Source organism: Aspergillus nomiae, assembly GCF_001204775.2.
Source record: "Aspergillus nomiae NRRL 13137 chromosome Unknown contig00609, whole genome shotgun sequence".
NCBI lineage: Eukaryota > Fungi > Ascomycota > Eurotiomycetes > Eurotiales > Aspergillaceae > Aspergillus > Aspergillus nomiae.
The window spans coordinates 736-13,959 of record NW_015378664.1 but is presented as its reverse complement, the minus strand read 5'-3'; the positions used below and the strand labels follow the sequence as shown (position 1 = coordinate 13,959).

Here is a 13,224-nt window from a genome sequence, read left to right as displayed (position 1 = left end):
TGTTTGGGGAGGGGGAGGTGCATGTGGTGCTCTTATGGTTTTTTTTTTCCATTCTTGTTTTTAGAATATTGCTGGGCAGCTTGGGGTATGATTGCAGAATGTGATGCATATGGATGGAGGGGTAGCGGGGTACTGGTTTTTCAATTGTGCAAATGGATTGGGACTCACTAGTCCTTGGTTCCCAGTTCGCTGGGCGCGAGGTGACTTGGATGGTTTTCTTCTGCCATATTTTTGATCTTCTCTGTTCAGGGAAACACGCTGTGGTGGTCTATGGGAATTTTCGTGTCGAAATGGTCGACGGGAAGTTTGGAGAGTCGCGCGGGAGATAAATTTAGACCCCGCGGAATCTAGAACCGCGGCAAGGTCGCAATTGAACGCTACACTCTACTAGTAAAGGTTTCCTTATTTACTGCCTGGAGATCTTATATGCACTTGTTTAACTCCTTGTATTCAAGAATAAAGTAGCCCCTTGGGTATTTCGCCGTAAACCGCGATGCAATAATCACGGTGTAAATAAAGAGTGAGATAAGACAGTATGAAAAATGAATGGAAGCGAAAAGTATAGACCCCAACGAATAGTATTACATGGTCAGGTACGAGTTCTCGCCACCTTTATCTCTTTTGAAAACACCCAGGACGCCGGTAATAAGCATGCAATGTCACCCTTTAAGACGCAACATGAAGCCACCGGTTGACAAATTGAAAATGCCAATTAGCGAAGGTAGTGTGAGAAAATGAGAAAATAACGACTGCAAAGCCCGCTTTGGTCATCAGATCATCAGAATAGAAGCCCAGAGGCAAATGTAAATAAGCTAAGAAAGGCAGTAGCAAAAAGAAGAAAATGGAAACGAAGAGAAGCCAGCAGTAAGCTCTTTTTGTGGAAGGAGGAAAAGGGAAAAAACGACAGTGAGCCTCAATAGGGCATGTCAAACAGTCATGCAATCGTTTCAAGGACGTATCCTCAGAGATGACCCTGAGCGAACTCCGTCTCAAAAAAACATCAAAGCAGAAGAATTATAAGAATTCGTCAATATTTCTCATGATCAGGCGCTCGTTTCCTGGGGGAGGAGACCTAGGATCCGCTATCCGCGACCCGAACCGGAAGCCGTGCAGCCCATTATTCTCCAGTTGACTAGAGATTGACTGTGACATCGGTGCCGCTAGAAAACCAGTCGTTCTAGGTGAAAAGAGAGCAGGTGGTTCTGCCGGGCCATCCCGCATGAAGATGTCGGTCTTTGCTAAGGAGTAAGGCCCGCTCTCCGAACGCCATGAATTCAATAAGGACTCTGGACGGATCGATCGTACTGCCGAGTCGCCGACTTGGAAGCTTGATTTCCGCAGGGTTAATGGCCGCGGGGATAAGCTTCGCTTATGCGAAGGGGTTTTAGGAAAACTTAGACTTTCAGCAGAAGTAGGCGTAGTCTGGTTTGTCGAAGGCACCGAGAGTGAGCTCGTCGAAGACTGCGACAAACCAGCGCATGAAGCCGGTAGAGCTGGAGTCACGATTTCGGGCTGGCTCATCGCCTCCGTTCGAGAGGGTTGCGGTTCAGAGCCCCTCCGAAGTCCTTCCGCAAACCACTCCTCAGGCGCCGGTTTTGAAGGGCCACCCTGGAGCAACCGCGAACGGAAATCCGTCAATTGGTAGATAAGGCTCATATTAGGGCCCACCCATTGACTCCTCCCCTTGACAATCTCGTACATGGAGTTGAAATCCAGATGCCGGTTTTTGTATAAACCATATGCGATGACCAGCGAAGCGGATCGGCTGGCACCCAGCTGACAGTGAACAAGGACCTTTTTCCCCTGTGAAATGCGCGAATCGATGAGCTCGCAGAGGGGGTAGAGATCTTCGAGTATTTCTGAGTTGTGGTCCCAGCCCACATGGATGTATTCGGGCTTGGATGCGTCGTTGCGAGGTGTGGGAGGCAGTGACTCATTCGGGGGGTACTCAAAGGCGGACTTAAAGGAAATGTCTGACATGGCTGTTTCTGGAACTTCGGTCGGCACCGCCTTGGGATTTGTAGACGCATTCCGAAGGACACTCATGACAGATCCGTTGTTGGTGTTTGTGTTGGTGAATGGATTTACTACTTCCTTGGCCACGTTGACGACAACATCAAACTGCGACGCTTCTTGTACTGTCGGTTCCAAGTACAAGTAGACTCCGGAGTCGTAGATTTGGATAGGCCCATTCGGGTAGCCCCGCTCATTGCGTCTAGTGGACTCTCTCGAGTCTAGGTGATCATCCTCCTCATCCAATTCATGGAGCACACTGCCAGAAACTGAGTTTTCATCGGGGACTGGCTGCAAAGGTGACGGGTTATCCTCCGAAGCCGATGGCCGTCGACTGCATGATGGGTCATGGGCCTAGGTAGTTGCATGCCACCTTTGGGACCAAATGAAGGGGAGAAGATCGAATTTAGTGATGGTGAAGATTCGGTATGTCGCAACGGTTGCCGGCCGAGTGGGGTAGGAGGAACTTCAGAGATATTGCTAGAAAACGATCTATCAAAGCCGGGAGTCCGAATGGTGAGATTTGCCGGTTTTCGGCGTGTGCTTTTGGGAGGGATGTGTACCGGCGATGGTGGCGCGGACAGATGATGTTGAGAGGTTGTTTCAACAATGGATGCTGTCGCGATTGGCGGCCGGGAAGACTGCGAGGGTGGAGGCATTCTCAAGGATAAATTTTTCAGGTTTCGTGCCCGCCTGCCAGGAGAGTCTGGGCGCACGGGATTCGGTGTGTCGGACGACAATTTGGAAAGGTTGTTATGGGCTGTCGAGAGCGAGTGGCTCTCGACATTGCGCGGGGGTGGCATGAATTTGGTATACGACAGTGGCATGGACGTCGGAGATTCCGGGGAAGAGCTGGGAGATGTCTCTGGGCCAGAAGGCGAATCGAAGGTGGAAATGGTGGTGGTCGGCGACGAATCAGTAGACGCTGATGTCATCGACGAGATGCTCTCACGGTGCTTAAAAGGTAGAGGGCGTCGCGACGTGTTAACGGTGACATTAGTGGGCACGTCGAGAGGGTTTATTCCTGTCGTCTGCTCCTCTCTGTCGGCAATGCTAAGTGGTCTCCCACCAAACACTGACATAAAGGATGGGAATGAATCCGGTACTGACGGTGGACTAGTCTGAACGGGCATGATGAATCCAGACTTCAGTACAGACCTGCGCTTGAAAGGCGACACCCTTTCAGGTATACAGCTCTCACAAAACGCCGGCGCAAAAACCGCAGGACAGCAGTCGCATCCAGACGAAGGGAAAGAAGAAAGTGTCGCACTTGCTACCAGAGCAAATGACCTTTTTGAAAGAGCACAATCAGTTTCCATGTTCAAGCTTTGTGGCTTCGCAAAGTGCAGATGTTCAGGTCGCAAGAAACCAAGCAAATAGAGCTGCAAGGAGGGTGAAACAAGGCCGGCAAGCTGAACCTTAAAAGAAAGGAAGCAACAATAGGATCAGAGTAAAATTCTGTGGTTGTCCCGGGCGTAGAGCATTGAACGTTGGGAGGTATGGAAGCGAGCCGGAAGAATGGACGTCTAGCAATGCATGTAAGAAAGACGTGAACATACCAAAAGTCGCCACAAGAGGTCTGGTACCTCTTGAAGATGTGTCAGTGATGTAAAGGAAAGGACAGTGGTGTGCAGTGCCAACAGGAAATAATAAAATGAGAAAACAGATCAATCAAAACACTGCAGCAGAAAAATAAATAAAAAAAAGCGGAGTCAAGGAGAGCTAGAAATTAAAAAGAAAAAAGTAAAACACAGATGCAGCGTCAGAAATTACTGCATGGAAAAAAAAAAACCAATGAATTAATGGTTGAGATGGAGGAATAAAAAGTTGGAGGAATTGCCGCCCGGTATTCGCATGGGCAGTCGTTCCTCCGGGGAATGACGAAAGAACCAGTGTAGGAATCTAGTAGGGTAAAGGAGGGTAAGAAGGGAAGTAAAAGAACGACTGCCCACAAGCCAAAGGAGAGAAATGGGTCACGTCGATTGATTAGCGAAGTAGGTACCTACTAAGAGGGGAAGAGGAGGGGAAGAAGGAAATCAGAGGAAGAGAGAGAGAGAGGGAGGGAGGGAGAAGGAGGAGGGAAACACACGACTGGTGGTGGTTGTGTGTTTGTGTGTGAGAAAAGAGAGGTTCCTCCAGGATAGGATAGACCAGACCAGTTCCAGCAGCAGCATGTAATACTGGTAAACGATCACTAAGAATAAACCACCTGCTCCAGCAGTAGTTCGTTTGAGAGGACGGGAAGGGAGTGGATGGAGGCCGTGATTGGGACCGTCCGCCCGCGTTTCTTGACGGCAGGCCAATCATTCCACCGTTAAGTGTGGGGCGCGAGGAAGACACCCTCCGGTCAACCAGATGTGGGAAGCCAATCAGACCCGGCCGAAGCAAAACATTCATCGCCTGCAGCTCTAAATTTAGCCGCCCGGGTTGGTCTGGGAGCTGGAATGTGCATCACGGGCGCCAAAAGCACGCAAATCAGATGCCAGTCTCTTCCCAACGTAGGCATGTCTCCATCTCCCCAGTCGCAGAGATGCTGGTATGTACCACTCTCCTTCCCGTCACCCACAACAACGACCGAGTGAAGATCCTTGTGGTCAGGGCAAGAGAAATCAGATAGGAAGTGATGGGCAAGTGTAAGTGGGTGGGTATGATTCTGATACAACACAGGGGGTGGAGGAACGGAATCATGTGTGTATCAGAAATCACAGATCGTAATCAATGACCAGAGAAAAGGAAGCCACTGTATTTTTGCTTCTTTTTTTTTTTTCCCTTCTCGCTCCCTCTTTTGGTTTTCTTTGTGCTCTTGGTATGGAAATGGGTATTCCCCTCTCTCTTCCTCTTTCGGATTTCTTGTCAAGGGTTGAGTGCAAACAAGGAAGGTTGCAACAAAAAAAGAAAAGAACAAACACGCAAAACAGCTCCACAACTGGTACCACTTGAAGGGGTGGGAACTGGACGAACAAAGACAGAAATAGCCAACTAGAGCAAAGGTGTAATACGTATAAACAGAAACCAGGAGATCATAAACAAATGAACAATAATAAACCTGACTATAATAGCAGAAAAGCAGAAATGACAATTTCAAACATACCTTATTCTTTCTATTATCAAAGACGCCCTTTTTTTCCTATCCCTTTCACAATGCCCTGGGTTCAACAGGATCACACTGTTATAGTCTCAGGAAGTGAACCTATACCAGAGTGGTACTAGATCCAAACGGGATTTTTCATTCGTTATGCGGCAGTGGTCACGGCGCTTAGCATCACACAACCCCGTTTCCCTAAAGAGCTCGTCACACGAAGAGGGGAATGAGAAGGATAGTATCCAAAGAGAGAGAAAAAAATTTGAAGAAAGAAAGTAAATAATAATAACAAGAAAGTTCTTCCAGAAGAGGCACCGAAAAGATAAAAATAAGAAATCTGCTCAACCCCACGAGGAGGTCAAAACCAGTTTGAGCGGGCAGAGAGTATACGTCCAACAGCTAAACTGTAGTGATAATTTCAAATTAGCGTAAGGTTGACCCGCTTGGGTGTGCACGGTGCGCTGATACTGCAGGGCGTTGGGGGGGGCTTACAGTGAGGACTGACTCAGATGATGAAAGCAGCAAAGAGCGTCACTGAAGGAAGGAAAGGTTTAGCGTGAGTCGTTCCAGCGATGAAGAGGTCAGAAAAGATCAGAAAAGAAGAGGCCATTGACGAGAGGCATGGTCACTATTTTACTAGATACAGATGGCGACTTTTTCAGCAGGGACCTCTATTTGGCGTGGAGCCAACCTACTAGTGTAGACTCTGTCGAGGCTCTGGGGATAAAGGAAAATGTGAAACGGGAAGGCTGATTGACTGGGGCCAAACCAATCCGATTCATCATCATCGCCCTAGGCGCAACGCCCCCTGGGAGTTGTGGACTTTTCGTCATTGGCGGGTGGGACGAGGAGAAGCTGCGCGGGCATCGTCCGGGCTGAGTCCGAATCACGAACCCTGAATTGGCTTAGGTATCCCTGTACATTGTTTCGGACTCAACAAGACAAACGAGTCCAACATGCTGATTCGTTCTCTCCCGTCCGGCATTTCAGAAGCAATCCGACGTACTCAGGTCCAGTTGTGTTTTGTTTGCCGACACATACACACACACACACACACACCAGAGAATCCCCCGAAATCGCAAAACCCGAATCCGGGTTAGTGTTATTAATAAACTTGGGCCAACGCAGCTGAAACACACAGTGTTCGCGCGCGCTAACTCAAACCAATAGGTGGAGGAGTTCAGGTGTGTTTTGAAACACGCCAGACCAATGCTAAGCCACTAGTCGGCCCCCCTCCAGGAGGGGGTCACGTGTGCGACACCGCTTGTCACAGCCCGAGTTCCATCTCTTCAGATCTCCCTGATTCAATCCTCGGAACGGTGAGTAGACAAGCATCATCTGTGGTTTGATTGGTTATAGATGAATCGGATGCTTCAGAAATTGTACTTCAAGCTCTTGTGAACGACACAGCAACGCGTGTTCCACTCGTTTCGACTGGTTGTTGATGTTGAGGTCATCGCTACCCACACTTGCCACAAGAATCAATAGTATGCTTTTAGCACACCCACATAGGAGTCCACTGTACGGATAAATCGTTCAAATTTCATTACGGTCCACTGCTGAGCAAATATTATTGCTCGTTATCAGTGCCTCTGCAACGCGGTGTTTATTTGAAACTTGGCTCTGTCATTTCCACGTGGCTGCAATGTCCAACCAGGGACTAACCGTGGACACTTTTGGTACCCTCCGTACAGCTCCATCCGAACGTCGGGAACCATAGAACTTGGACCGCCGGTTCGGTGATAACTTTGAATGCTGTGGAGTCGCTTCATCAAAACGTTTTATTGGCACGTAGCAAGTTGCAATCATCTCAGATGAGCATATCGGCTCGAGCCATGGTCATCAATGGAATTAAGGGCTTTATATGCGAAGGGACCAGGTCCAGGAAAGGAAAGAAGGGCCATGGGTGTGACAGCCGTGCAGGCAGCTTCCTATGACAGTACCTACTTAGTGCCATCCTATCTCGTGATTCATATATTTGAGCAATATAAATTATTGTGGTTCCTTATTGACATAGTGCCTATGGTCATAGGCCACCGAATTACCCGATCTGAGACAATTCCTCAGGTTGATTATTGCCTAGAGGCAAATCCAGATAATCTCCCGCTTAACATAATCAATCTCTACAGCCTTTGCGCAAGTAAATGCCTCATTTAGACTCACAGAGTGTTGTCGTTTTCCTTCTTTAGGCAGAAGCACAGAGACCGTTGGATATCCCATAACTTAGCCGGTTTATACTGTACCTGGCACAGTGCGGACAGCGTCAAGTTTTGCCTAGCTGTACCCTAATCCACGGATCGCTCGATTACAGGCAGTACCTACTAACACATCCCAAGTAAGACGTGTTCATACACGCAATTGTTTATTCGTGTCTCTCGACTTGATATGTAAATGTGCATAATTCATGCATTAGGGGTGGATTTCCAATGTCGAACTCTTCAAGTGCTGGACATCTGTTTCAGATCACCACAGAGACGAAAAAGATTTTCTACACGGGATCCTTAGCCCTATGCCCACTTCTCTCAACTAGTCATTTACCTAGGTTACGGAGTACTCCCGTGTATATACCCTTATCTGCAACGGCCGAGCACTTGGTCACTGTTTGGTCGTTGCGCAAGCGAACCCTGCTTGTTTTGCATCGGAGATCAGGTCAAGAACGGTTGGTTCTCATGCATACGATGCCATAGACACGTTTCAGAAGAGTAGTCACGAGGGTTTCTTATTTTTTTAACACGAAGTCATTCCTTCTGTATCCATGTGACTGGTGCGAGTGTTTCGACATTTATGACCACGATCGATGACTTTATTGATCGTGGTAAGGCTTCGGAGCATCGCTTTAGCATCTTGTTCCTTCTTCCCCCATGCCCCCTTATTCTTTGTTCCCTACTCTTCGCGCTTCTAATCCAGTATGTCTATAAAAGTATGGCAAGAAAGAGCTGGCCATCCTTGGAGCTGTCGTTTCCAGACATTTTACGCATTTGACGGGTCAGCGATATTGCTATAACAAGGCACTGCTAACCCCCTACAGTTGAAGAAACTCTCAATCCGCGAAAAAAATGCTCTAATAATTGGTGCTTTCAGTTATAGCCGAGCTTTGCGCTTGGTGCATCGTATTCCATACGGAACGATGACACACGTTGGGTACTAAGCAAAATATGCTGACAGCATGTTTCATCTACATTGGTGTGTATCAACTTCGCTTTCTCAAGATTCCCAGGTACCTCCAGAGACGCGGATTGGGGGCATTGCGGTTTGTCCATTCGATATGGCAGTGTCGTAGCAAGGCTTGTACGCAGATGTGTCGGTGTTGTCTGATCTGTGCGTCCTTGTCTTCGGATTGTGTTTAGGCACGTTTTGCCACGTTTTCAAGGGAGACAGAGACAAATGGGAAAGCCGAGTAAATATTTTTCTAGAGCTGCATAGCCATATAAAGTACCCTGCATGATTCCAGTGACCACTGAACAATGCCTCCCTGGACTGGGTATAGAAAAATGACCGATGTCTAACTAATCGAGTGAGAGCATACTGTAGGATGTCAATGAAGCCAAAAAATATATATAAATTGTGGTGTCATGGAAGGTAACCTTGTAGATTTGAAAGAGTAAACGCCAACGTAATAGAATGTAGCAAATCTGTTTTGTGATTCACTAGCCTCTGTTGCTTTTCTTATTTTTTTTTCATATTCTTTGCAAGTCTCTTGCCACCACAATAAAATTTGTGCAAGTTGTCTTAATTGGCTTTCGAGGCAAGTGCTGAAGTTCGGTACCTAGCTCTAATATGGGTTCACACTCAGGAACATCGGGGTTACTCTCACAAATTTTAGAATTTGTAGTTCACTATTAAGTACTGAAGCACTATTTCATTTGAGACCATTTTTTTCTTGGAATTAGTAGATGTGGAATGGTGGGTTGAAATGCAGATATAAAAAATATTTATAGTCGCCTCGAGCTCCCCAAACTGGACGGCAAGCTATACAGCTAATGTTTGAACCAAGGTTTGAACAATGGGAATGGTAGATTACGAGTGGTTGTTGCTATAGGAACTTGAAGGTGTTTGACCATAATACTGTCAGGTATAGGCTAGTGTCGGCAGTCTTTTTTCTTCTGTCGACTTTTATTTTTTATTTTATTTTTTTTGTGTCCGTGCCCCCTTTTGCGCGTCTTTTCGATGTCCCCATAGTCAGTCCTCCGGGTTGCATGGGATGTATCCAACGCAAGTACAGAGTAGAAGAACATCAACAACTCGGGATAAAAAATCAACTTAGTTTGGAACCTTAGTTGCATTCAGTCCTATCATATCATATCGTAAATCCTATCTGGGATGATATCATGTCAAGGCAATCGACTATTTCTCCGGGTTCTGGAGCCGAACTAGAGTGTTAGTAGCAGCTCCACCATGTCTCCAGTAGAAGAATCCAGCCACCCTTATAACCGGAGTCCTTCATTTCCTGTTCCTGGTACCTTTTTCGAATTTTTTTTTTTTCTTCCTTTGGCTGGGTCTTTCCTGTGCTTCCCGTCCACACAACGCGGGTCCTGGTTAGGGTTATTAATAGGAATCCGTCGTGATTTATATAGATTAGGGACAAGATCGGTGCCTTAGGCGATGGGGATAGACCACTCACTCCTGAGTTTACTAGTAGTAGGAAAGAGGAGAAGAGGTACTCTTTATCCCTGATCCCCACAACCAATAGAATGAAATTTTCTCACTCTTGACCAATCCGTTGCCAATATTTTGCCTTTTTGTTTTTCCACCCTGAATAAATTTTTTTGACATAATTTTCTGATTGATTGATTCCTGGGAAGGTGCATGAAATCCTTGGATGCCTGACCAAGAAGTGTAGGAGCATGCAGATGTCCCACGACCGAGCGGATGGGATGACGCCAGTGTCTGCTCTCCCACCTTCTGTCGAAAACCGTCATTCCACCTCTCGATCTCAACGACGACAAACCGTGTCTGCGGTGCATCCGACCATCCATGCAACACAGAGAGACGCGCCTCTTAATTCGGCTCGAATTTCCAGAGCGTCAGTATACGGCTCCGGGGTGAACCATTCGTCGGTGTCGGCCAGTGCAACCGCGACCGAGTTTCCCGCTCGACGTCCACGGAGCAATACCCTGGGGGTTCAGACAAAGTTTCTACCAGCCCAGCAGCAATCTCATCTCGCCCGCCTCGATCAACTCCGTCCCGGCGCCATGTTTGTGGACGATCCCCGTGACGCGGGCACCGCAACCGCGCTAACATCCACCGGTCCCAGCGATTCACCAACAATAACAACCACCCCGACGGCTCAAGACATGATCTCCTCACCATCCAGAACCCCTGGCGCCTCTGCATCGCAACCCCACACGTCGGTCGCTTCAGCCCCCCGATTACCACAGAGTCGTTTCAACTTCGAATATCAGTTGCCCCTTCGCAGACGAACCCTAGCATCACACAGCTCCGTTATCGACACGTCCTCGAGCCTAAACCCGACGCCGACCCCCCAGCGCAATTTCCTGTACGACAGACCACGGCACTCAACCCAAGGCTTCAATTTGTCTCACGGTCGCGCTCCAAAGGAGTCATCTTCTCTACCTCCGTCGCCCCGGTTCGCTATAGACGACGATAGCGACTCTGCGCTGGCCCCTGATCCCGATTTGACCATCAAAGCACTGAGTCCCAATGCGACAAAGCGCCGGAAAGATTCCTTTTATGCCCAGCAAACGCTTCCAAGTATAAAGAGGAGAATGCCATCGTACACAGCAACGTATACCGAAGGGAACGACCGCAGGCGCACCGTGAACGGTGTGAACAAATACGCGACAGAGGATGGCAATCGGACTCCAGTCGCGGACGACGCTCGATCCGACATCTTCCTGAATATCGCTCGGTCAGACTCAAGCCGTCGCGAATCCCTTGGACGGTCAGAACTTAGACGGGTGAGTAACGTATTTGCTTTGAAAGACGAACATACCAACAACCAGAGCATGGCCCTGCAAATGGATCTCCGATGGGCCCTCCCCTGTTCAGCGTCTCGCCATTATTTGAATAATCTTTCGACTGTGAGCTGATGAGAAGATTGAAAACGTTACAGTCGCGAATGAGGATGTCCGGCAGTGGTCTGCGCTCTTCAACTTCCCGCGCCAACGAGCAAACGCCTTCCCCCGATCAACTTCGGTTGAATTCCTACGAAAGCCCCTTGCATTCCAATAACGGATCGCCATCCCAGCCACGCAGTTCTCTAGCATATTCCTATTCGGCTTCCGCTCATCCATTAGACGATCATTCTCGTTCGCTTCATTCCGGCTTCATCTCCAGCTCCAAGTCGACTATTGGTGTACCGAGAAGTAGGCTAAGCCAGATCAGCCCAGATGATTCACCCGAGAAAACGTCCATCGAGAGACGAGGCTCATTACCGGACCCTAGGACGTATCGTCATTCAACGCTATCGACGATCCGAAGCAGTCGGCAGCCGTCTAGCTCTGAGGTCACAGAACGTCCCCGAGCCGAGCCCGATCGATCCCGACAAGATGGGACCGAGTCGACGCTGTCTACCACTGCACCTTCTACCGTCTGGGATGAGCTTGAGGATCTTAAATCCCGGATCCGCAAACTAGAACTTACCGGGAAGCTTCCCCCGTCTTCGCAGGAGGCTATCTCATCCGCTTCTGCCGAACGGCCACGCACTGCGACAACTACGGTGACAACCGTCTCGTCTTCCCCAAAGCGCGGCCGCAAAACCAGCACCTCATCTCCCGGCTCCGATTCCATTCCCCCCACAAACCCCGTCCATCCCCTCTTACAATCTGCTTTGTCCAAAGCGAAAACTGTTTTGAATAAAGAAGTATATACAGCCTTAGAAGCTACTGCGACAGATGCCATATCACTGTCCACCACTTTGAGTATTAATAAAGCGCCATCTGGAAGTGTCTCCGTCGTGAACGGGTACGGTTCGTCCGACAGACTGTCGAGACGGAAAGCGGATAGTGTTTGTCGCGGGTTAACCGAGCTCTGCCTTGCATTGTCGGATGAACAACTCCGTAGGCAGCAGGCCTCAAGCAAACCTGACGAAGCTACGCTAATGCAGCAGCCTATTGGCGCTGATGATGACACTTTGACTCCAACAACACCATATCGACGCAGTACGGTCCAGGAACCCGAAGTTATAAGCCGTCGGCAGAGTACCCGTGCTGCAAGCCGTCGGTCCAGCTTTGCAAGTCCGAGCGGCAATACCTCCAGCGAGAATACTAAAGAAGTTAACTGGAGTAATGATACAACAACACCCGATGCCAAGCAGGCACAATCTCCTGGTTCTTCACTTCCCACAAGCCGGCTAAGCCGACTCGCGTCTTTACGGGCCCAAAGACGGCAACCCGAGGATGAGCCTGCCGAGCACCGAAGCCCTCATGGCCGGTCAATATCGAGAAGCATGACGGATATCAGTAACCAGAGTTCCGCATATCGTGCCCCTCCGCGCCAGCGATTTTCCCAGGGGTTTTCTCCATCTCAAGCACCACAGCCCCAGCAAGACCAGGCTCCCAGGTACTCGGCGCAGTCCCAACAGTCGCAGTTGCCGCAACCCCGTACGCCAACTGCTTCGCAGTCCGGCATTCCACTCCGCAGAACCTTGATGACTCCCGCCACATCTCGCTCTAACATCCAAGCCGGGTCTCGTCGATATGGGTTGCCTTCCGGGATCTCTACTCCCGGTAAAGCCAACGACGAGGCACCCCTCTCCCCTCGGCAGGATCCATCTCAGACGAGGATTATCGCCCCATCGAGCAAACTAGCAGCCAGCTATACCCCTATATCGCGTCCGAGAACGAACAGTTTTGGAACTACACGGAGGTTCGGCATCCGGCAACGACCCATGGCCATCTCTGACGGTGCAGTAAATTCCTTCGACGACAACATTGATTGAACGTTACGCCCTTTATCGTTTACATGTGGTGTTTTCTGCTCTGGAATACAATTACAACAACACACGTAGCTTACGCCCTTCATCTAACGCAGCGACTCATGCCTGGAATTTGGATACCGATCAGCCGGAGTTTATTTGTTAAATCGATTTTTTGCCTTCATTCGTCCCTTTCATTTTGGTCCTCAGCCTCACCATTGCATCATACGAAGCAACTCTGTGTACATCCATC

General features: G+C 48.9%; 2 protein-coding genes across 2 annotated transcripts; one reads left to right on the top strand and one right to left on the bottom strand.

Annotated features, from left to right (window-relative positions):
* Positions 1-1,014: 1,014 nt before the first annotated feature.
* Positions 1,015-3,146, bottom strand: dspD (putative protein-tyrosine phosphatase; the record flags this gene model as incomplete). Its single annotated transcript, XM_015557042.1, has 2 exons — positions 1,015-2,347; positions 2,452-3,146. The coding sequence occupies 2 exons, from the start codon at positions 3,144-3,146 to the stop codon at positions 1,015-1,017; spliced, it is 2,028 nt and encodes a 675-aa protein (XP_015401343.1).
* A 6,793-nt stretch (positions 3,147-9,939) lies between these two features.
* ANOM_011785 (putative LPXTG-motif cell wall anchor domain protein) lies at positions 9,940-12,995 on the top strand (the record flags this gene model as incomplete). Its single annotated transcript, XM_015557041.1, has 2 exons — positions 9,940-11,013; positions 11,169-12,995. 2 exons carry the CDS (start codon positions 9,940-9,942, stop codon positions 12,993-12,995), a joined length of 2,901 nt encoding a protein of 966 aa, XP_015401344.1.
* Between the last annotated feature and the right edge of the window lie 229 nt (positions 12,996-13,224).